At 46.4% G+C, this 24,370-nt stretch overlaps 1 protein-coding gene across 1 annotated transcript in view; it reads left to right on the top strand.

The window, feature by feature from the left end:
• LOC145363544 (uncharacterized) overlaps positions 1-24,370 on the top strand; it is a 42,737-nt gene that overhangs the window by 17,126 nt on the left and 1,241 nt on the right. The window contains exons 4-6 of the mRNA XM_080218731.1: positions 19,049-19,515; positions 19,684-19,899; positions 23,300-23,315. Of these exons, the coding sequence (XP_080074857.1) occupies positions 19,049-19,515; positions 19,684-19,899; positions 23,300-23,315 (699 nt within the window). The remainder of the gene's footprint in view (positions 1-19,048; positions 19,516-19,683; positions 19,900-23,299; positions 23,316-24,370) is intronic.

The raw sequence follows: 24,370 nt of genomic DNA, 5'->3' as shown, positions 1-24,370 counted from the left end.
CCCAAAAACTGATTTTAGGCTGATTGGTGTCAATAAATTGTCCCTAAATTGGATCTCCCTTAATCTGGCGCACGTATAATTCTCTAAATTTGCACCCCTTTATTGTGGAGTCCATGAGATGTAGACAAAAGTCGTAGGTAGAAGAGGGATTGGAATGAGGCACTCACTGGGCGGCACGGGCTTGGCGGGCCGAAGGGCCTGTTTCCTGTGCTGTGTTGTTCTTCGTTCTTTAGAGGCGGCTTGTGAAATTGAACTGAATGAATCTGATCATTTGTGGGTCGGGCACGAGGAAAACACAACCATGAAAGAAGCTGGATGGTCAGAAAGCTCCAACTGGTTCACTTGTCCTTCAGGGAAGAGAGCCTGCCAACCAGTCTGGGTCTACACACAGCTCTATCCTCTTTAAGAACACATAAAATCGGAATGGGACTAAACTATAAGCCCCACTGAGCCTACTCATTCATTCACTACCGTTGCGGCTAACCTTGGTTTTATCTCCAATTTCCCAACCCATCCCCGAATCCTTTGATTCCCTGATAAATCTCTCCAGCTCTGGGCTAGAAATTTCTTCCATTTTAATCTTGGGAAAACAAGCTATTTTTTTCCCCTGCTCTCTGCCACAAACTTCACTCCTTGGAAATTGTCTTGAGACCGACCCAGACTGTTCACAACTGCTGCAAAATATTTCACCCCAACCTGAGAATCTGACCACAAATGCACTTCATTACCAAAGACCACTTTTACATCCATCATCATCCAACCCCGCTCTAGTGTCAGTTCATCTGCTGCTGAAATCGTCACCCATTCCTTTGATATCTTTAGACTTAACTGCACGGTGGCAACAGTGGTTAGCACTGCTGCCTCACAGCACTAGATACCGGGTTCAATTCTTGGCTTGGGTCACTATCTATGTGGAGTTTGCATAGAACATAGAACATAGAACATTACAGCGCAGAACAGGCCCTTCGGCCCACGATGTTGCGCCGACCAGTTACAAAACAATGACCCACTAACCTAAACCAATCCCTTTTCGTCCATAAACCTAACCACGGATCTCTCAAACGCCCCCAAACTAGGCGCATTTACAACTGCAGCAGGCAGGGCATTCCAATCCCTCACCACCCTCTGGGTAAAAAACCCAAATCCCTCAGCCTCTCCTCATAGGACCTCCCCTCCATACCAGGCAACATCCTGGTAAACCTCCTCTGCACCCTCTCCAAAGCCTCCACATCCTTCCTGTAATGTGGGGACCAGAACTGCACACAGTACTCCAAGTGCGGCCGCACCAGAGTTGTGTACAGTTGCAACATGACGCTGCGACTCCTAAATTCAATCCCCCTACCAATAAACGCCAAGACACCGTATGCCTTCTTAACAACCTTATCTACTTGATTCCCAACTTTCAGGGATCTATGTACACATACACCTAGATCCCTCTGCTCATCCACACTATTCAAAGTCCTCCCGTTAGCCTTATACTCGACACATCTGTTATTCCTGCCAAAGTGAATTACCTCACACTTCTCTGCATTAAACTCCATCCGCCACCTCTCGGCCCAGCTCTGCAACCTGTCTAAGTCTCCCTGCAAACTATGACACCCTTCCTCACAATCTACCACACCTCCGACTTTGGTGTCATCAGCAAATTTACTAATCCACCCAACTATACCCTCATCCAGATCATTAATAAAAATTACAAACAGCAGTGGCCCCAAAACAGATCCCTGAGGCACACCACTCGTAACCGAACTCCATGACGAACATTTACCATCAACCACCACCCTCTGTCTCCTATCCGCTAGCCAATTCCTGATCCAATTTCCTAGATCATCCCCAATCCCATACATCTGCATTTTCGTCCGGTTTCTTCCCACAGCCCAAAAGGCATGGCGGTTAGGTGCATTGGCGTTGTAGGCAAAGATACCTCTGAGACTAATTGTGAGTCAGAGTACAGCAGTTTATTCAAAAGCTTTGGGGAGACACACCTGGCACCTAACAGCGGTTCCCCAGGCATCTCACCGAACACAAGTTAAGAGCATATATTTATACCCCCCCAGTCACGTACACACCTTCTCATTGTCAGCAGGTTCCCAGACTGTGGGTTGTCCTCCATCGTGGGAAGATTGGAAAACGGCTAATGTTACGCCGTTGTTTAAGAAGGGTGCCAGGCAAAAGGCGGGGAATTATAGGCCGGTTAGTTTAACGTCTGTGGTAGGTAAAATGTTAGAATCCGTCATTAAGGAGGAAATTGTGAGGCATCTTGAAGGGAATTGCTTGATAGGGCGGACGCAACACGGTTTCATTAAAGGGAAGTCGTGTCTGACAAATTTACTGGAGTTCTATGAGGATGTGTCTAGGGCGGTGGATAGAGGAGAGCCGGTGGATGTGGTCTTTCTGGATTTTCAGAAGGCGTTTGACAAAGTACCTCACAAGAGGTTATTGCAGAAGGTCAGGGGACATGGAGTTGGGGGTAGGGTGTTAGCGTGGATAGAGGATTGGTTGTCAAATAGGAGGCAGAGAGTGGGGGTCAATGGGTGCTATTCGGATTGGCGGTTGGTGACTAGTGGGGTGCCCCAGGGGTCGGTGCTGGGCCCTCAGCTATTTACCATTTATATAGATGATCTGGAGGAGGGAACCGAGTGTAGGGTGTCGAAATTTGCTGATGACACCAAGATTGGGGGAAAGGCAAATTGTGCGGAGGGTGTGGAGAGTCTGCAGAAGGATCTAGATAGGCTGGGCGAATGGGCCAGGAAATGGCAAATGGAATTTAATGTTGGCAAGTGTGAGGTGGTCCACTTTGGTAGGAAGAATGGTAGGAAGGACTGTTACTTACGTGGCGAAAAACTGCAGCAGGCGACGGTGCAGAGGGACCTCGGGGTCCTTGTGCATGAGTCGCAAAAACCCAGCTTGCAGGTGCAGCAGGTGGTCAGGAAGGCGAATGGGATGCTGGCCTTCATAGCGAAGGGGATTGAATATAAAAGTAGGGAGGTCTTGCTGCAGCTGTATAGGGCATTGGTGAGGCCGCAGCTGGAGTACTGTGTGCAGTTTTGGGCGCCGCACCTGCGCAAGGATATTTTGGCCTTGGAGGGAGTGCGGAGGAGGTTTACTAGGCTGATACCGGAGTTGAGGGGGTTGAGCTATGAGGAGAGGCTGAATAAACTAGGCTTGTACTCGTTAGAGTTTAGAAGAATGAGGGGAGATCTCATTGAGACGTATAAGATGATGAATGGGATGGATAGGATAGAGGTGGAGAGACTCTTCCCGCTCAAAAAAGACAGTAGGACTAGGGGGCACAGCCTCAAGATAAAGGGGAGGCGGTTTAGAACGGAGTTGAGGAGGAACTTCTTCACTCAAAGGGTGGTGAATCTCTGGAATTCTCTGCCCGTTGAAGTGGTGGAGGCTGCCTTGCTAAATATATTTAAGAAGCGGGTTGATGGGTTCTTGATAAGAGAGGGGATTAAGGGTTATGGGGAGAGGGCGGGAAAGTGGAACTGAGCCACGACAGATCAGCCATGATCTTATTGAATGGCGGGGCAGGCTCGAAGGGCTAGATGGCCTACTCCTGCTCCTATTTCTTATGTTCTTATGTTCTTATGCAGGCTTCACTTTGTTAGGCAAAAGTCCATGAAATTGAAGACACAATATAACTACAAGCTGGGTCAACTACATTTCTAAGCAGAGTTATCATAAAACTTGTGTACTATGGCAAGAGCAGCTGTTATCTCCTTGTCTGGGTCACTTGAAACTTGTGTACAAGGTCACTGAGCAGTCTGGGCACACAAAAACAAAGTTACATTTATCTGAAATATATGAAAACAGGCTACATTTAGAGCACCGGATATTTTTTCTCATTCTCTCAAGTATTACAAAGTTCATTAACTCATTCCCTACTACAATTGGCCGTGCTAAATTCTCCCTCAGTGAACCCGAACAGGCACCCGAGTGTGGCGACTGGGGGATGTTCAAACAGGAACTTCATTGCAATGTTAATGTAAGCCTTCTTGTGACTAATAAGTAAACACCATCTAACCTAACACACCCTTGGTTGGTCTCCATCTTTCAACATGTCTGTAATCTTGAGGTCATCCACAATTCTGCTGTGTACATAAGAACATAAGAAATAGGAGCAGGAGTAGGCCATCTAGCCCTTCGAGCCTGCCCCGCCATTCAATAAGATCATGGCTGATCTGTTGTGGCTCAGTTCCACTTTCCCGCCCTCTCCCCATAACCCTTAATCCCCTCTCTTATCAAAAACCCATCAACCCGCGTCTTAAAAATATTTAGCGAGGTAGCCTCCACCACTTCAACGGGCAGAGAATTCCAGAGATTCACCACCCTTTGAGTGAAGAAGTTCCTCCTCAACTCCGATCTAAACTGCCCCCCCCCTTATCTTAAGGCTGTGTCCTCGAGTCCTGCTATCCTTTCTAAGCAGGAAGAATCTCTCTACCTCTACCCTATCCATCCCCTTCATTATCTTATACGTCTCTATAAGATCCCCCTCCATCCTTCTAAACTCCAACGAGTACAGACCCAGTCTATTTAGTCTCTCTTCATAGTCCAACCCCCTCATCTCCGGTATCAGCCTAGTGAACCTCCTCTGCACTCCCTCCAAGGCCAAAATATCCTTGTGCAAGTGCGGCGCCCAAAACTGCACACAGTACTCCAGCTGTGAGTGTACTTACTCATGTCAAATCCTGTCCAACCATCACTGCTGTGCTCACTGACCTACAAATGCTACTGTTTACGAATCAACATTTTAATTTCCTTACCCTTGTTCTCAAACCCCTTCATGATCTCACCCCGCCCTATCTCTGCGATCGCCTCCAGCCTCACAACTCTGCACGCATTTCATTCCAACTTCCTCAGCGTTCAGTTTGATGTCCGCACTCCCAGCCACCATTGCAGTTTCCTTCCTAAACCTCTCCCCCTCTCAATCGTCCTTTTATTCCTTCAAGATATTCATTAAAAGGGAAGCAGAAGAGTCAGTTGATTAGAGTGTCTCAATCTTAATGGCGAAGAAGCTCCGTGAGCTCCTCACACTGTGTTATTAGAGATTGCAATGGAGGAGATGGGGACAGAAGGACGGACCTTCAAATAGAACCAACTTGTTACTGATAATAAAAAGAATCAACGTGCTATGTTTAACATAAACTGACCTGACTTGCTTTTTATTTGGAATGTCCAACGAGGGGCAAACACGCAATGGGTCGTACGAGGGCTGCTCTTGGATGTTTCGAGAGTAGCCTAGTATTTTGCGTCGTTAGTGTGTGCTTAAACTGGATCAGTTGCTGGGCAAGGCGACAGCTCAGTGACTATCACTGTTTGCTGTGCAGATACATGGATTTGGGCCGGTGTCTGTGGGAGTTTGCGCATTCTCCCCATGCTTGCGTGGGTTTTCTCCGGGTGCTCCGGTTTCCTCCCACACCCCAAAGATGTACTCTTAGGCTGATTGGTGTAACAAATTGTTCCAAAATTAGCCTCCCCTCAATCTGGTTTCCAATGTGGAGTGCCATAAGCATAGACATGGGTCATGGGTGGAGAGGGGACTTACAATGTTGAAACAGCGGCGCAGGCTCGTTGGGCCGAATGGCCTGTTTCCCGTGCTGTGTTGTTCTTTGTTCTTAATTCACAAGAACATAAGAAATAGGAGCAGGAGTAGGCCATCTAGCCCTTGGAGCCTGCCCCGCCATTCAATAAGATCATGGCTGATCTGAAGTGGATCAGTTCCACTTTCCCGCCTGCTCCCCATAACCCTTAATTCCCCTGTCTATCAAAAACCTATCTACCCGTGACTTAAATATATTTAGCGAGGCAGCCTCCACCACTTCAACGGGCAGAGAATTCCAGAGATTCACCACCCTTTGAGTGAAGAAGTTCCCCCTCAACTCTGATCTAAACTGCCCCCCCCCTTATCTTGAGGCTGTGCCCTCGAGTCCTGCTATCCTTTCTAAGCGGGAAGAATCTCTCTACCTCTACCCTATCCATCCCCTTCATTATCTTATACGTCTCTATAAGATCCCCCCTCATCCTTCTAAACTCCAACGAGTACAGACCCCAGTCTATTTAGTCTCTCTTCATAGTCCAACCCCCTCATCTCCGATATCAGCCTAGTGAACGTCCTCAACTGGGTTGGAGTTTATGAATATCAGCAGCAACCCAGAGCTCAGTGAAGCTGGTTCCGTCCAGGAGGTGATTACCAACAAAATCCAACCACTGAGATTTCTTGTGAACTTGCTCATGTATCAGCAGACTGGATAACTGAGTGAATCCTTTCCCACACACAGAGCAGGGGAATGGCTTTTCCCCAGTGTGAATTTGCAGTGAGGTCAGATGATTGCCTGAACTGTATATGATTTGATTTTATTATTGTCACATGTATTAACATGCAGTGAAAAGTATTGTTTCTTGCGCGCTGCACAGGCAAAGCCTACCGTTCATAGAGAAGGAAACGAGAGAGTGCAGAATGTCGTGTTACAGTCATAGCCATGCTGTAGAGAAAGATCAGCTTAATGCAAGCTAAGTCCATTCAAAAGTCTGACAGCAACAGGGAAGAAGCTGTTCTTGAGTTGGTTGGGCCCGCACTGTTGGAGTTTAGAAGGCTGAGGGGGGATCTTATAGAGACTTACAAGATAATGAAGGGGCTAGATAGGATAGAGGTAGAGAGATTCTTTCCGCTTAGAACGGAAACCAGAACTAGAGGGCACAACCTCAAGATAAGGGGTGGGGGCAGTTTAGATCAGAGTTGAGGAGGTACTTCTTCACTCAAAGGGTGGTGAATCTCTGGAATTCTCTGCCCGTTGAAGTGGCGGAGGCTACCTCGCTGAATATATTTAATTCATGGGTAGATAGGTTTCTGATAGACAGGGCAATTAAGGGTTGTGGGGAGAAAGTAGGAAAGTGGAACTGATCCACTTCAGATAGAGGGGGCCTCAAGATAGAGAGGGGGGCAGTTTAGAACGGAGTTGAGGAGGAACTTCTTCACTCAAAGGGTGGTGAATCTCTGGAATTCTCTGCCCGTTGAAGTGGTGGAGGCTGCCTCACTAAATATTTTTAAGACGCGGGTTGATGGGTTTTTGATAAGAGAGGGGATTAAGGGTTATGGGCAGAGGGCGGGAATGTGGAACTGAGCCACGACAGATCAGCCATGATCTTATTGAATGGCGGGGCAGGCTCGAAGGGCTAGATGGCCTACTCCTGCTCCTATTTCTTATGTTCTTATGTTCTTAGATCAGCCATGATCTTATTGAATGGCGGGGCAGGCTCCAAGGGCTAGATGGCCTACTCCTGCTCCTATTTCTTATGTTCTTATGTTCTTAGATCAGCCATGATCTTATTGAATGGCGGGGCAGGCTCCAAGGGCTAGATGGCCTACTCCTGCTCCTATTTCTTATGTCCTTATGGTACATGACCTCAGACTTTTGTATCTTTATCTCGAAGGAAGAAGGTGGAAGACAGAGTGTGTGGGGCGCGTGGCCAGCGGGAAGTGTAGACAGAGTCAATGGGTGAAAGGTTGGTTTGCGTGATGGATTGGGCTACATTCATGACCTTTTGTAGTTCCTTGCGGACTTGGGCAGAGCAGGAGCCCATACCGAGCTGTGATACAACCAGAAAGAATGCTTTCTATGGTGCATCTGTAAAAGATGGCGAAAGTTGAAGCTGACATGCCAAATTTCCTCAGTCTCTTGATAAAGTAGAGTGTTGGTGGGCTTTCTTAACAATAATGTCGGCACGGGGGGAGGGATCAGGACAGATTGTTGGTGATCTGGACACCTAAAAATGTGAAGCTCTCCACCCTTTCTACTTCATCCCCGTTGATGTAGACAGGGGCATGTTCTCCTCTAGGCTTCCTGAAGTCGATGACTATCTCCTTCATTTAGTTGGCATTGAGGGAGAGATGATTGTTGCCACACCAGTTCACCAGATTCTCTATCTCATTCCTGTACTCTGTCTCGTCATTGTTTGAGATCCGACCCACTACAGTGGTGTCATCAGCAAACCTGAAAATCGAATTGGAGGGGAATTAGGCCACACAGTCATAGGTGTATAAGGAGTATAGTAGGGGGCTGAGAACACAGCCTTGTGGGGCACCGGTGTTGAGGATGATCGTGGAGGAGGTGTTGTTGCCGATCCTTACTGACTGTGGTCTGTGAGTTCTGCAGGCACCCTGTGCATTGGAGCATTCCACAAATAGTGAAAAATTTTGAAATTGATTTCAGGTTTTCTCATTGTTGATCTCTCTCTCTCTCTCTCAGTTTCTCCATGATTGATGTAATGTCGAAACTAACAGCAGGCAGAGAGGTTGCAATTTTCTTCAATGAGTAAATGTTTGCACACAGCGAGAGAGAGACAGAGGGAAAGAATAACACACAGGGAGAATGAGACAGGGAGAGAGAGAATGAGACAGAGAGAGAGAAAAACAGAGGGAAAGAATAACACACAGAGAGAATGAGGCAGGAGAGAGAGAGAGAATGAGACAGAGAGAGAGAAAAACAGAGGGAAAGAATAACACACAGAGAGAATGAGACAGGGAGAGAGAGAGAAAATGAGACAGAGAGAGAGAAAAACAGAGGGAAAGAATAACACACAGAGAGAATGAGACAGGAGAGAGAGAATGAGACAGAGAGAGAGAAAAACAGAGGGAAAGAATAACACACAGAGAGAGAATGAGGCAGGAGAGAGAGAATGAGAGAGAGAGAGAGAAAAACAGAGGGAAAGAATAACACACAGAGAGAATGAGGCAGGAGAGAGAGAATGAGACAGAGAGAGAGAAAAACAGAGGGAAAGAATAACACAGAGAGAATGAGGCAGGAGAGAGAGAATGAGAGAGAGAGAGAGAAAAACGGAGGGAAAGAATAACACACAGAGAGAATGAGACAGAGATAGAGAGAGTGAATGAGACAGAGAGAGAGAAAAACAGAGGGAAAGAATAACACACAGAGAGAATGAGACACAGAGAGAGAGAATGAGACAGAGAGAGAGAAAAACAGAGGGAAAGAATAACACACAGAGAGAATGAGACAGGGAGAGAGAGAGAATGAGACAGAGAGAGAGAAAAACAGAGGGAAAGAATAACACACAGAGAGAATGAGACAGGAGAGAGAGAGAATGAGACAGAGAGAGAGAAAAACAGAGGGAAAGAATAACACACAGAGAGAATGAGACAGGAGAGAGAGAGAATGAGAGAGAGAAAGACAGAGGGAAAGAATAACACACAGAGAGAATGAGACAGGAAGAGAGAGAATGAGACAGAGAGAGAGAAAAACAGAGGGAAAGAATAACACACAGAGAGAATGAGACAGGGAGAGAGAGAATGAGACAGAGAGAGAGAAAAACAGAGGGAAAGAATAACACACAGAGAGAATGAGACAGGAAGAGAGAGAGAATGAGAGAGAGAGAGAAAAACAGAGGGAAAGAATAACACACAGAGAGAATGAGACAGGGAGAGAGAGAGAATGAGACAGAGAGAGAGAGAAAAACAGAGGGAAAGAATAACACACAGAGAGAATGAGACAGGAAGAGAGAGAGAATGAGAGAGAGAGAGAAAAACAGAGGGAAAGAATAACACACAGAGAGAATGAGACAGGGAGAGAGAGAGAATGAGACAGAGAGAGAGAGAAAAACAGAGGGAAAGAATAACACACAGAGAGAATGAGACAGGGAGAGAGAGAGAATGAGAGAGAGAGAGAAAAACAGAGGGAAAGAATAACACACAGAGAGAATGAGACAGGTGAGAGAGAGAGAATGAGACAGAGAGAGAGAAAAACAGAGGGAAAGAATAACACAGAGAGAATGAGGCAGGAGAGAGAGAATGAGAGAGAGAGAGAGAAAAACGGAGGGAAAGAATAACACACAGAGAGAATGAGACAGAGATAGAGAGAGTGAATGAGACAGAGAGAGAGAAAAACAGAGGGAAAGAATAACACACAGAGAGAATGAGACACAGAGAGAGAGAATGAGACAGAGAGAGAGAAAAACAGAGGGAAAGAATAACACACAGAGAGAATGAGACAGGTGAGAGAGAGAGAATGAGACAGAGAGAGAGAAAAACAGAGGGAAAGAATAACACACAGAGAGAATGAGACAGGAGAGAGAGAGAATGAGACAGAGAGAGAGAAAAACAGAGGGAAAGAATAACACACAGAGAGAATGAGACAGGAGAGAGAGAGAATGAGAGAGAGAAAGACAGAGGGAAAGAATAACACACAGAGAGAATGAGACAGGAAGAGAGAGAATGAGACAGAGAGAGAGAAAAACAGAGGGAAAGAATAACACACAGAGAGAATGAGACAGGGAGAGAGAGAGAATGAGACAGAGAGAGAGAAAAACAGAGGGAAAGAATAACACACAGAGAGAATGAGACAGGAAGAGAGAGAATGAGACAGAGAGAGAGAAAAACAGAGGGAAAGAATAACACACAGAGAGAATGAGACAGGGAGAGAGAGAGAATGAGAGAGAGAGAGAAAAACAGAGGGAAAGAATAACACACAGAGAGAATGAGACAGGAAGAGAGAGAGAATGAGAGAGAGAGAGAAAAACAGAGGGAAAGAATAACACACAGAGAGAATGAGACAGGTGAGAGAGAGAGAATGAGACAGAGAGAGAGAAAAACAGAGGGAAAGAATAACACACAGAGAGAATGAGACAGGAAGAGAGAGAGAATGAGAGAGAGAGAGAAAAACAGAGGGAAAGAATAACACACAGAGAGAATGAGACAGGAAGAGAGAGAGAATGAGACAGAGAGAGAGAAAAACAGAGGGAAAGAATAACACACAGAGAGAATGAGACAGGGAGAGAGAGAGAATGAGACAGAGAGAGAGAGAAAAACAGAGGGAAAGAATAACACACAGAGAGAATGAGACAGGGAGAGAGAGAGAATGAGACAGAGAGAGAGAAAAACAGAGGGAAAGAATAACACACAGAGAGAATGAGACAGGTGAGAGAGAGAGAATGAGACAGAGAGAGAGAAAAACAGAGGGAAAGAATAATACACAGAGTGAATGAGACAGGTGAGAGAGAGAGAATGAGACAGAGATAGATAATGAGAGACAGCATGAGACAGAGAGAGAATGAGAACAGCATGAGCCACAGACACTGAGACCCCCCTCAATACGGTCTTCTGAACTAAAATGAAGAATGTGCCCCCAATTGGAGCGCTCCTCCCGCAAACCCACGACCCCCAACTTTTTCCACCCGCCCCTAATTTCCTCTGTCCCGCACTCTGTCTCTCTGCGTCTGTTTTTGCTGCATTTGCTGTCATGTAGGAAGCCGCACGCAAACAACTCCTCCCCCAGTTTACTTCCTTCTCTCTCTGTTTCCTGTCGTCCATTTCATTCAATCAGGAGAAGGATCAGAAAACGGAGAGAGAGATCCACAAAGGAAATCTTCTAAAGCAGAACTAAAATGTCGGTCCTCCACCCTCAGCCCAAACCCAGTCCCCCATCTCTGTCTCCAGAAGCTGCTCAACTCCGTCTTTCAGTTTGGGAAGGGACTGCTGATCCATAGAATCCCTACAGTGCAGAAAGAGGCCCTTCGGCCCATCGAGTCTGCACCGAACACAATCCCACCCAGGCCCTACCCCCCATATCCCTACATATTATACCCACTAATCCCTCTAACCTAAGCATCCCTGGACACTAAGGGGCAATTTCTTAGCACGGCCAATCAACCTAACCCGCACATCTTTGGACTGTGGGAGGAAACCGGAGCACCCGGAGGAAACCCACGCAGACACGAGGAGAATGTGCAAACTCCACACAGACAGTGACCCGAGCCGGGAATCGAACCCAGGTCCCTGGAGCTGTGAAGCAGCAGTGCTAATCACTGTGCTACAATGCCGCATGTCAGTTATGACTCTCCAACTTTTACAGTTGCACAGGGGAGAATGAGGAGACTCCTTCAGGATACTTTTTAAAATCTCCATCCCAGCGTTCCTCCCCATAACTCTGACACTCAGAGTGGGGCTTGTAGCTAGTGACTACTCACCAGAGACATTCACATCCTGTCTCTCCCTCCACAGTCAGAGAGAGAGAGAAATGTTGGAGACAGATAGACATGTGTGGAATGTGTGAGTGAGAGAGAGGTGAGTATTGAATTAGACAGAGAGGGAGAGAAGTCCAGAGATAGGACAAGAAAGCTGCCTAGAGAGAGTCAGTTTCTGGTGAGAGGTAGATATACGAAGAAAAGTTGAAGACATATAGAAACGGAGAGCAGAATGGAAAGAGCGACAGACAAAGGAAGGAATCAGGTAAAAACTCAAAAAAGCTAGGAGTTAAACAGAATGGGGAAGACCTTTGGAGAGGGATAGATAAATGTTGGCTCTGAGGTTCCAAAAACTGTACTAGCCTCTAGGAATGTTTTTTTTAAACAGTCAGCTCCATGGTTGTGACTCTGAGCCCCGTTATTTTTGAGTTATAACAAACTATTTGAGAGGGTCATACGACAGATATTTGATTTTCTCTTTGTCACCCATCAAAGGGTTAATCCAATTTCTCAGTGTTCATTAGGGGGTGCTTCTGTACTCAGGGTGAACTTTGGAGATTTTGTCAGAATGTACAGCTGTCATTGGCGATTCTGTCAGTACTTACAGTGATCTTTGGGGAGTATGTTAGTATTTACAGGGACCATTGCGGTGTGTGTCTGTATGAAAAATAATCACTTTGGTGTGTGTCAGTATTTACAGTGATCATTGCGATGTGTGTCTGTATGAAAAATAATCACTTTGGTGTGTGTCAGTATTTACAGAGACCATTGCAGTGTGTGTCTGTATTAAAAATAATCACTTTGCTGTGTGTTAGTATTTACAGGGACGACTGCGGAATGTGTCTGTATTAAAAATAATCACCTTGGTGCGTGTCAGTATTTACAGTGATCATTGTGGTGTGTGTCTGTATGGAAAATAATCACTTTGCTGTGTGTCAGTATTTACAGTGATCATTGTGGTGTGTGTCTGTATGGAAAATAATCACTTTGCTGTGTGTCAGTATTTACAGAGACCATTGCGGTGTGTGTCTGTATTAAAAATAATCACTTTGCTGTGTGTCAGTATTTACAGAGACCATTGCGGTGTGTGTCTGTATTAAAAATAATCACTTTGGTGCGTGTCAGTATTTACAGAGACCATTGCGGTGTGTGTCTGTATTAAAAATAATCACTTTGGTGCGTGTCAGTATTTACAGTGGTCATTGCGGTGTGTGTCTGTATTAAAAATAATCACTTTGGTGCGTGTCAGTATTTACAGTGATCATTGTGGTGTGTGTCTGTATGAAAAATAATCACTTTGGTGCGTGTCAGTATTTACAGTGATCATTGTGGTGTGTGTCTGTATGAAAAATAATCACTTTGGTGCGTGTCAGTATTTACAGTGATCATTGTGGTGTGTGTCTGTATGAAAAATAATCACTTTGCTGTGTGTCAGTATTTACAGGGACCATTGCGGTGTGTGTCTGTATGAAAAATAATCACTTTGGTGCGTGTCAGTATTTACAGTGATCATTGTGGTGTGTGTCTGTATGAAAAATAATCACTTTGCTGTGTGTCAGTATTTACAGGGACCATTGCGGAGTGTGACTGTATTATAAATAATCACTTTGCTGTGTGTCAGTATTGACAGTGATCATTGTGGTGTGTTTGTATTAAAAATAATCACTTTGCTGTGTGTCAGTATTGACAGTGATCATTGTGGTGTGTTTGTATTAAAAATAATCACTTTGGCGTGTGTCGGTATTTACAGGGACCATTGTGGTGTGTGTCTGTATTAAAAATAATCACTTTGGTGTCAGTATTTACAGTGACCATTGCGGTGTGTGTCTGTATGAAAAATAACCACTTTGCTGTGTGTTAGTATTTACAGTGATCATTGTGGTGTGTGTCTGTATTAAAAATAATCACTTTGGTGTGTGTCAGTATTTACAGTGATCATTGCGGAGTGCACTATTTTTATTGCTGTCTTTGGCAGTCTGTCATTTTACAGTGATAATGGGGAGGTTGTCTGTTTTTACAGTGCATCGTAGGATTCATGTTAATACTTAATTCGACCCTTGTTCTTTGTTTCAGTAATTACAGTGATGCTTCCTGTCAGTAACGATATTGCAGTGAAAATTGTGGATTGTTTCAATGTTTACGGAGATGCTTGCATTTGTGCTCTCTCATCCCATTCATCTATCTCGCCCTAAATTTACCTCTCATCTAATCCTTCCCTTTCCCACTCCCTCCTCCTCTCTCGCTCGACCTTTCTCTCACTCATACACCTTGAGGCTCACTTTCAGCCTACCTGTCACTCAGACTCTCACGCTCTTGTCCCCATCTTTCATATACCATTTTGCAACTCAATTCCCTGTCTCTCTCTCTAACTTTTAGCCTACCTGTCTCTCTCTCTCTCCTTATCACCCCTATCACACTCTCTCACTTTTACTCTCTCCAAACGTTTCCGTCAGTGCCGTATTAAGACTTGGTGAGGCCCTAAGCTATATAAAGCTTGGAGGCTCCTTGTTAAAAAGTTACACCAAAAGGTCGCACAAAGGTATGTTCCAAAACAGGACTTTGGGTCACCACAAAAAAAATTGAATACCTTTTCATTATTTAATAGCAATGTATTTAACATGAAAAATACAGATTATTTTCAAATGAATGCATTTACTGATTACATTTTTATCATTTGGCTGGCTTGATCTCTCTCATAGATTATAATATAGTATATTGTAATATAAACATAGTATAAACAATACTTAAATGTAATTTTTAAAATAGTTTTAAGATACATACTATATATATACACAAAATGCTGACAAAATAAGTAATCAGGATCACTTTTATTAACGTAGGTAATAATGAAATCGTTTGCAAAATCAGAAAACTGATATCAGATACAATTTAAAACATTTTCATTCTTGATTTCTCAAAAGCAAAATCATGAATTATGTCCTCAAATGATATGCAATGCTTTGTATCGCTTTGTATACACATGATGCTAAGTGCAGACACTTTATCTTGAGACATGGTCGCTCTCAGTTTGTTTAAGACACCCCATTGACCTACATCACTGAGTTTCGTGAATTCTGCTGTTTCACCTGTGGATGTTGGCTCTGCAATGCTCACATTTGCATCACTTCCAGTGTTTTCCTCAGCTGAGATTCCAGACTGTGTTGTCTCAGTAGCAGAGGCACTAGGCTGTGGTTGTTTTGCCGATCACCTTGGGTTTGTGCATCCTTATCTGTTTCTGGAGTAAAGTAACTGTCAACTTTTGGTAATTTTTTTGAGTTGCTCTTCAAGCTGCTGCTTTCTTTTTCTTTTCTGGTATCCGCTCTTAAACGTTCTCTTCATTGTAAACCTTCTGAAATTTTGTGAGGTGCCTGCGCCCTAAGCTGTAGTTTGTTTAGCTTATGGCCAAATCCGGCACTGATATCCGGACTTCTCTCCTTCACCTCATTGCTCTATCTCTTGCCTCCCCTCATTTCCTCATCTCTTTGTCACTCCCCATTTCTCTCTCTTGCCCCCCTCTGTCTTCCACACTCTCGCCTTCATCATCTTATGCACTTTACCCTGAATTCTCTCTCTCCCTCAGTCTCCCTTTTATCGATACTTATTGTTCTTTCTGTCCCTCAACATCTTGCACAACCTCCCCATCAGGCACCATCCCTCTGAATATCTCTCTCTCATTCAGTCACACATTATCTGCTTCATATCAAGACATTCACAACCAAGACATTGGTTGAAGACCTCTCAATTGTGCAGCATAACGAAAAACTCTGCCTGTCTGACTGTCATGATGTGGAGATGCCGGTGTTGGACTGGGGTAAACACAGTAAGAAGTCTCACAACACCAGGTTAGAGTCCAACCAGGTTAAAGTCCATCCAGATTTTTCCTGGGGACAGTTGGACTGTCCCCAGGAACAATCGTAGGACAAGTACTGCATCTTGTTACATAAGAACATAAGAAATAGGAGCAGGAGTAGGCCATCTAGCCCTTGGAGCCAGCCCCGCCTTTCAATAAGACCATGGCTGATCTGTCGTGGCTCTGTTCCACCTTCCCGCCCTCTCCCCATAACCCTTAATCCCCTCTCTTATCAAAAACCCATCAACCCGCGTCTTAAAAATATTTAGCGAGGCAGCCTCCACCACTTCAACGGGCAGAGAATTCCAGAGATTCACCACCCTTTGAGTGAAGAAGTTCTTCCTCAACTCTGTCTAAACCGCTCCCCCCTTTTATCTTGAGGCTGTGCCCCCTAGTCCTACTGTCCTTTCTGAGCGGGAAGAGTCTCTCCACCTCTATCCTATCCATCCCTTTCATCATCTTATACGTCTCAATGAGATCTCCCCTCATTCTTCTAAACTCTAACGAGTACAAGCCTAGTTTATTCAGCCTCTCCTCATAGCTCAACCCCCTCAACTCCGGCATCAGCCTAGTAAACCTCCTCTGTAAACATCAGCCATGATCTTATTGAATGGTGGGGCAGGCTCGAAGGGCTGGATGGCCTACTCCTGCTCCTATTTCTTATGTTCTCTGCACTCCCTCCAAGGCCAAAATATCCTTGTGTAAGTACGGCGACCAAAACTGCACACAGTACTCCAGCTGCAGCCTCACCAATGCCCTATACAGCCGCAGCAAGACCTCCCTACTTTTATATTCAATCCCCCTCGCTATGAAGGCCAGCATCCCATTCGCCTTCCTGACCACCTGCTGCACCTGCAAGCTGGGTTTTTGCGACTCATGCACAAGGACCCCGAGGTCCCTCTGCACCGTTGCCTGCTGCAGTTTTTCGCCACGTAAGTAATAGTCCTTCCTACCATTATTCCTACCAAAGTGGACCACCTCACACTTGCCAACATTAAATTCCATTTGCCATTTCCTGGCCCATTCGCCCAGCCTATCTAGATCCTTCTGCAGACTCTCCACACCCTCCGCACAATTTGCCATTCCACCAATCTTGGTGTCATCAGCAAATTTCGACACCATACACTCGGTTCCCTCCTCCAGATCATCTATATAAATGGTGTTAGGAATGGAATAAAGCTAACACTACACTATTCAGTTCAAACAATCGAGGGACAGTTACAGCACGGAGTTAGTTACACAGTGCAGCTCCCTCCACACTGTTGCGCCGAACATTCTCAGGACAGGTACAACATGCAGTTAGATGCAGAACAAAGCTCCCTCTACGTGGCCTCTATCAAACACTGAAAGAAGTCTCACAACACCAGGTTAAAGTCCAACAGGTTTATTTGGTAGCAAAATCCACTAGCTTTCGGAGCACAGCTCCTTCATCAGGTGAGTGGGAGTTCTGTTCACAAACAGAGCATATAAAAACACAAACTCAATTTACAAAATAATGATTGGAATGTGAGTCTTTACAGGTAATTTAGTCTTGAAGGTACAGACAATGTGAGTGGAGGGAGGGTTAAGCACAGGTTAAAGAGATGTGTATTGTCTCCAGCCAGGACAGTTAATGAGATTTTGCAAGTCCACACTCAGAGCAGATGAACAATCTCTCCCCAGAGTGAAGCCGCTGGTGTTTTTTGCAGATATTCTTGCTTTTAAACTACTTCTCGCAGTCAGAACATTTAAATAGTCACTGTGTACATGTTGATGATGTGGAGATGCCGGCGTTGGACTGGGATAAGCACATTAAGAAGTCTCATGACACTGGGTTAAAGTCCAAAAGGTTTATTTGGTTGCACAAACCACAAACTTTCAGAGCACTGCCCCTTCATCAGGTAAGTGGGAGTTGTGTTCACAAACAGGGCATATAAAGACACAAACTCAATTTACAAAATAATGGCTGGAATGCGAGTCTTTACAGGTAATCAAGTCTTAAAGGTACAGGAATGGAGCCGGGGGGGGGGGGGGGTGGGGAGGGAGCGGAAGCTTTACAAATACCCGCTGTAGGCCGCAAGGCCCAAATTAGAGCCTGTGAGTTCCAGGTTTACAGCTCCGGGGATGTTTTTCTCAGAACAGGCCCAGACTAATGGATGTCATCTTAGTCCAGCAAAGAGCGGAGTGTGTGTTTAGCAGTCTTGGTAATGCAATGGGGGTAGGGGGGGGGTGGTGGTGGGATTTTCAGGTCACTCAGGTCAACCTACAACACAGACTATGCTGAGAGACTTTGCCGTTGCACCTCCCTCACACTCCTCGACCACCTCATACACCAGTTCTACAGCAGACGCTGCCACCTGGAAACCAAGATAGAGTCCATATTCTCAACTTGCGCTGAGGACGCAGACTAGCTGCGAAACACTGCCGAGCACTTGAGACTTTAACCTGGTGTTGTGAGACTTCTCACTGTGCTTACTCCTGTCCTGGATAGAGAGAGCTGAAAATCTCCATGCGGGCTGCCAGACAGATATTTGTCTATGTGACTGGGTGCAAAATGTGTGGAATATACAGACTGGATTGACTTCCTTTCCCTTTCAGTTGCTGCAAGTCCCCAATTTCCCCCAGAATGAGAAAAGAAATGGAAAGGGGGAGACATTGATTTCCTCCCAGATGTTGCACAGAGGAGGAAGTTTCACTCTGAAGCTCATTGACCAACTTCCGCGTTCTGACGTCACACAATGGAGCCCTGCCTGAATCAGCCAATAGGAATCAGTCTGCTCGGCGGTGACGTCTCCGTATTCCAGTGCGCAGGTCCGGGCTCCCCCACCCATTGTTCCTCGCCCCCTCTTCGAGCCAAGGTTTCCAGACAAGCGGCTGGCGGCTCCGGCCAGAGCGAGAAGCCACTCAGCGGTCTCCCCCTGCGCAAGCCCGAGAGGGGGAATCTGCGCATGTGCAAGGGAGACCCCGCCCCCCCCGAACGTCACACTGAGGTGTTGACCAATGGGAAGAGTTGGAGGACCGGAAGGAGTCTGGTCCTCCAGCCAATCAGAGCGCGGGCTTTATGCGGAAGTGCACAGCGGAGTGAGTATTCCAGTGCACTGAGTGTGGGAAGAGCTTGAACCAGTTACACAGCCTGGAAATACATGGCAGCATTCACAGCGGGGAGGGACTGCTGTACCCGTGTTTTGTGTGAGATTTAACTGATTGTTTAACCTGCAGAGTCACAGGGACACCCACACCATGGAGAAACCGTGGAAATGTGGGGACTGTGGGAAAGGATTCAGATCCCCATCTGAGCTGGAAACCCATCGACGCAGTCACGCCGGGGAGAGACCGTTCATCTGCTCTGTGTGTGGGAAGGGATTCACCCAGTCATCCCACCTGTTGAGACACAATCTCACTCACACCAACGAGAGACCCTTCAAATGCTCCGACTGCGGGAGCGGCTTCAAAAACTCCCAGGACCTGGTGTCCCACCAGCGCGTTCACACCGAGGAGAGACCGTTCAGCTGCTCTCACTGCACAAAGAGGTTCATTCGGTCATCCGAACTGCGCCGACACGAGCGAGTTCACACGGGCGAGAAGCCGTTCACCTGCTCTGCGTGTGGGTTGGGATTCACTCAGTCGTCCAACCTGAAGACACACCAGCGAGTTCACACTAGGGAGAGGCCGTTCACCTGCTCCGTGTGTTGGAAAGGATTCGCTCAGTTGTCCAGCCTGCTCAGACACAAAGTCACTCACACCGATGAGAGACCATTCAAATGCCCCGACTGTGAGAGTGGCTTTAAAACCATGGGAGAACTGGTGTCCCATCAGCTCGTTCACACCGAAGAGAGACCGTTCAGTTGCTCTCACTGCGCAAAGAGGTTCAGAAGGTCATCCAACCTTCAGTCACACCAGCGAGTTCACACTGGGGAGAGACCGTTCACCTGCTCTGTGTGTGGGAAAGGATTCACTCATTTCTCCAGCCTGCAGAGTCACAATCTCACTCACAGCAACGAGAGACCCTTTAAATGCTCTGATTGTGGGAGTGGTTTCAAAAGCTCTCGGGAACTAATGATCCACCAGCGCATTCACACCGAGGAGAGACCGTTCAGCTGCTCTCACTGCACAAAGAGATTTAAAAGGTCATGCACACTGCGGATACACCAGCGAGTTCACACTGGGGAGAGACTGTTCACCTGCTCTGTGTGTGGGAAAGGATTTACCCAGTCATCCCACCTGAAGGCACACGATATCACTCACACCACTGAGAGACCCTCGAACAGCGGAAGGGGCTTCAAAAGCGCTCAGGAACTGATGATGCACCAGTACATTCACACCGAGGAGAGACATTACAGCAGCTCTGTGTGTGGGAAAGGGCTCACTGATTCATCCAGTCCGCGGGCAAACCATCGAGTTCACACTCGGAATGAACCGTTCACCTGCTCTGTGTGTGGGAAGGGTTTCACTCAGTCATCCAGTTTGCTGACACACAGTGCCACTCACACCAAAGAGAGCCCCTTCAAATGCTCTGACTGAGAGGCCGGCTTCGAAAACTCTTAGGAAGCGATGAAACGCCAGCGCATTTACCCAGGGGAGAGACCGTTCACCTGCTCTGATTGTGGACGTGGCTTCAAAAGCTCTGACTAACTGGTCTCCCACCAGCGCGTTCACACTGGGTTGAAACCGTTCACCTGCTCTCACAGCTGGTTAGAATATCTTCAGCAGAGTTCACACCAGGAAGCAACCATTGCCTACTTTGTATTGCCTTCTTCAACCGTTGGCCATCCACGTGGTGTGAGTACGTTCACAGTGTTGTTAGTGAGGGAGTTCCAGGACCCAGTGACAGTGGCGAAACAGCGGTATATTTCCCAAGTCAGACTGGTCTGTGGCTTGGAGGGGGACTTCCAGATGGGGGTGTGCCCATGTTTTCTTCTGCCCTTGTCCCTCTAGATAGTAACGGTTGCGTGTCTGGAAGATGCTAAGGAGCCTCAGTGAGTTCCTGCAGTTTGTAGATTGTATACATTACTGCCCTGGTGGTGGAGGGAGAGAATGTTTAGGAGTGGGGTGCCGATTAAGCGAGCTGCTTAGGCCTGCATGGTGGCAATCTTCTTGAGTCCCAGTGTTCAAAATGGTCTTGTTGCCACTACATTTGTACAGTTATTCAGTTCAGTTTCTGGTCAATAGTAATCCCCCCGTCTGTTGATTGCCATTAATGATTTCCGTATCAATGTCATTGAATGTCAGGGAGTGATGGTTAGAGTCCCACATGATATAAATGACATAGATGATTGGGAGTGGTAGGATCAGGAAGTTAGCCGATGACACCAAGATTGGCCGGGTGGCAGACAGTGAGGTTGAGTGTAAGAACATAAGAAATAGGAGCAGGAGTAGGCCATCTAGCCCTTCGAGCCTGCCCCGCCATTCAATAAGATCATGGCTGATCTGTCGCTGCTCAGTTCCACATTCCCGCTTTCTCCCCATAACCCTTAATTCCCTTGTCTGAGGAAACTCCGCGCAGGCCCAGACTCTGAGTGGCTGGAGGACCATCACCACCATCTGAGTATAAAGGTTTTTACTCAAATCCCCCCTAAACCTCTCATCCCTCACTTTTAACTTGTGTCCCCTCGTAACTGACCCTTCAACGAAGGGGAACAGCTGCTCCCTATCCACTCTGTCCATGCCCCTCATAATCTTGTACACCTCAATCAGGTCACTCCGCAGTCTTCTCTGCTCCAGAGAAAACAACCCAAGTCTATCCAATCTCTCTTCCCAGCTTAAATGTTCCATCCCAGGCAGCATAAGAACATAAGAAATAGGAGCAGGAGTAGGCCATCTAGCCCTTCGAGCCTGCCCCGCCATTCAATAAGATCATGGCTGATCTGTCGTGGCTCAGTTCCACATTCCCGTCCTCTCCCCATAACCCTTAATCCCCTCTCTTATCAAAAACCCATCAACCCGCGTCTTAAAAATATTTAGCGAGGCAGCCTCCACCACTTCAACGGGCAGAGAATTCCAGAGATTCACCACCCTTTGAGTGAAGAAGTTCCTCTTCAACTCTGTTCTAAACTGCTCCTCCCTTATCTTGAGGCTGTGCCCTCTAGTCCTGCTATCCTTTCTAAGCGGGAAGAATCTCTCTACCTCTACCCTATCCAACCCCTTCATTATCTTATACGTCTCTATAAGATCCCCCCTCATCCTTCTAAACTCCAACGAGTACAGACCCAAGAGTGTCTTGGGTTACAGGAAGATGAAGACAAGATAATCAAATGGGCGGATAAGTGACGGATGGAATTTAACCCTGAGATGATGCACTGTGGAAGGAATAATTTGACAAGGAAGTATACTATCAAAGGTGTGACCCTGGGAAGTTCTGAAGAATGAAGGGACCTTGGCGTGTTTGTCCATAGATGGAAATGCAGGTTAAGTGGGGGGGGTGGGGGGGGGATTACAAAAGCAGAGAAGTCAAGATCGACTTGTATAGAAATTTGGTGAGGCCACAGCTGGAATACTGTGTGTAGTTCTGGTCGCCGCATTATAGGAAGGGCTTGAACGCACTGGAGGGGGTGCAGAGGAGATTTACCAGGATGCTGGTAAAACTGCAGCAGGCGACGGTGCAGAGGGACCTCGGGGTCCTTGTGCATGAGTCGCAAAAACCCAGCTTGCAGGTGCAGCAGGTGGTCAGGAAGGCGAATGGGATGCTGGCCTTCATAGCGAGGGGGATTGAATATAAAAGTAGAGAGGTCTTGCTGCAGCTGTATAGGGCATTGGTGAGGCCGCAGCTGGAGTACTGTGTGCAGTTTTGGGCGCCGTACTTACGCAAGGATATTTTGGCCTTGGAGAGAGTGCAGAGGAGGTTTACTAGGCTGATACCGGAGTTGAGGGGGTTGAGCTATGAGGAGAGGCTGAATAAACTGGGCTTGTACTCGTTAGAGTTTAGAAGAATGAGGGGAGATCTCATTGAGACGTATAAGATGATGAATGGGATGGATAGGATAGAGGTGGAGAGACTCTTCCCGCTCAGAAAGGACAGTAGGACTAGGGGGCACAGCCTCAAGATAAAGGGGGTGCGGTTTAGAACGGAGTTGAGGAGGAACTTCTTCACTCAAAGGGTGGTGAATCTCTGGAATTCTCTGCCCGTTGAAGTGGTGGAGGCTGCCTCGCTAAATATTTTTAAGACGCGGGTTGATGGGTTTTTGATAAGAGAGGGGATTAAGGGTTATGGAGAGAGGGCGGGAATGTGGAACTGAGCCACGACAGATCAGCCATGATCTTATTGAATGGCGGGGCAGGCTCGAAGGGCTAGATGGCCTACTCCTGCTCCTATTTCTTATGTTCTTATGCTGCCTGGGATGGAACATTTAAGCTGGGAAGAGAGATTGGATAGACTTGGGTTGTTTTCTCTGGAGCAGAGAAGACTGCGGAGTGACCTGATTGAGGTGTACAAGATTATGAGGGGCATGGACAGAGTGGATAGGGAGCAGCCGTTCCCCTTCGTTGAAGGGTCAGTTACGAGGGGACACAAGTTAAAAGTGAGGGATGAGAGGTTTAGGGGGGATTTGAGTAAAAACCTTTATACTCAGATGGTGGTGATGGTCCTCCAGCCACTCAGAGTCTTGGCCTGCACGGAGTTTCCTCCATTCTCTACCTAGCCAAGCTGCTCCTTTCTCTCTCTCTCTGAATGAAGATTGAGTTTCAGGTAGATTAATATTGTTCTGTAGCTACCTTAGGTATTTCCAGGCATTAATCTCTTGCCTATTTGAGTCTTTGGATTTCTTCTCCACAGGGATTAGTGGAGGCTGAGAGTCATTGAATATATTCCAGGGTGAATTAGACCAATTTTTGATCAATAAAGGAGTCAAGTGTTATGAGGAACAGGTAGGAAAATGGAGAGAAAGTTAAGATGAGGAGGGATTTCCTCACTCAAGGATGTGGTGATGCTTTGGAATTCTGCACCCCAGAGAATTGTAGAGCCTCAGTCATCAAGAATTTTCAAGACAGAAATAGATAAGTTTTGAGATGTTGAAGACATCGAGGGGAGAGTGTGGGATATGGCGCTGAGGTAGATCGGCCAATTGTCAATAAATGGTTGAGGCAGTTCGATGGGCTGAATGGCCAACTGCAGCTCCTATTTCTTATGATTTCTGTGTCCAGGACAGGAAGCGGTGAGCGTGGATCTGTCAATCAGCACCTCCAGGAGAATTGGGAGGGTGAATATTAGATACAGCAGAGTGAGAATGGAGGGAGTTCCGGAGATTTACAGCTTTTGGGGAATGAGAGAGGAAAGAATATTCCATAAACAACTCAAACTGTCTGTTCTGAATTTCTATCCTGTATTGACACTGGTGAATTTTGTAAACTCGTTTCACAGGATATTGAAAGAGGAATCACAGGCTGAAATCTCAAACGTCACATCTAGATCTGACAGAATCAGATTCCTTGGGAACCTCAATATCATCGGCCTTTGAATCTCGAAGGAGAAATGATTGTCCAGTCTGTCGATTTGAAAAGGTTTCGACCATCAGTGTGGCTGGAAAAACACCAACACACTGGAGTGAGAGTGTTCCAGTGCACTGAGCT

This window comes from Carcharhinus amblyrhynchos, unplaced genomic scaffold (assembly GCF_965287045.1).
Source record: "Carcharhinus amblyrhynchos unplaced genomic scaffold, sCarAmb.v2.hapA scaffold_39, whole genome shotgun sequence".
NCBI classification, from domain to species: domain Eukaryota; kingdom Metazoa; phylum Chordata; class Chondrichthyes; order Carcharhiniformes; family Carcharhinidae; genus Carcharhinus; species Carcharhinus amblyrhynchos.
This window is presented reverse-complemented; position numbering and strand designations above follow the sequence as displayed.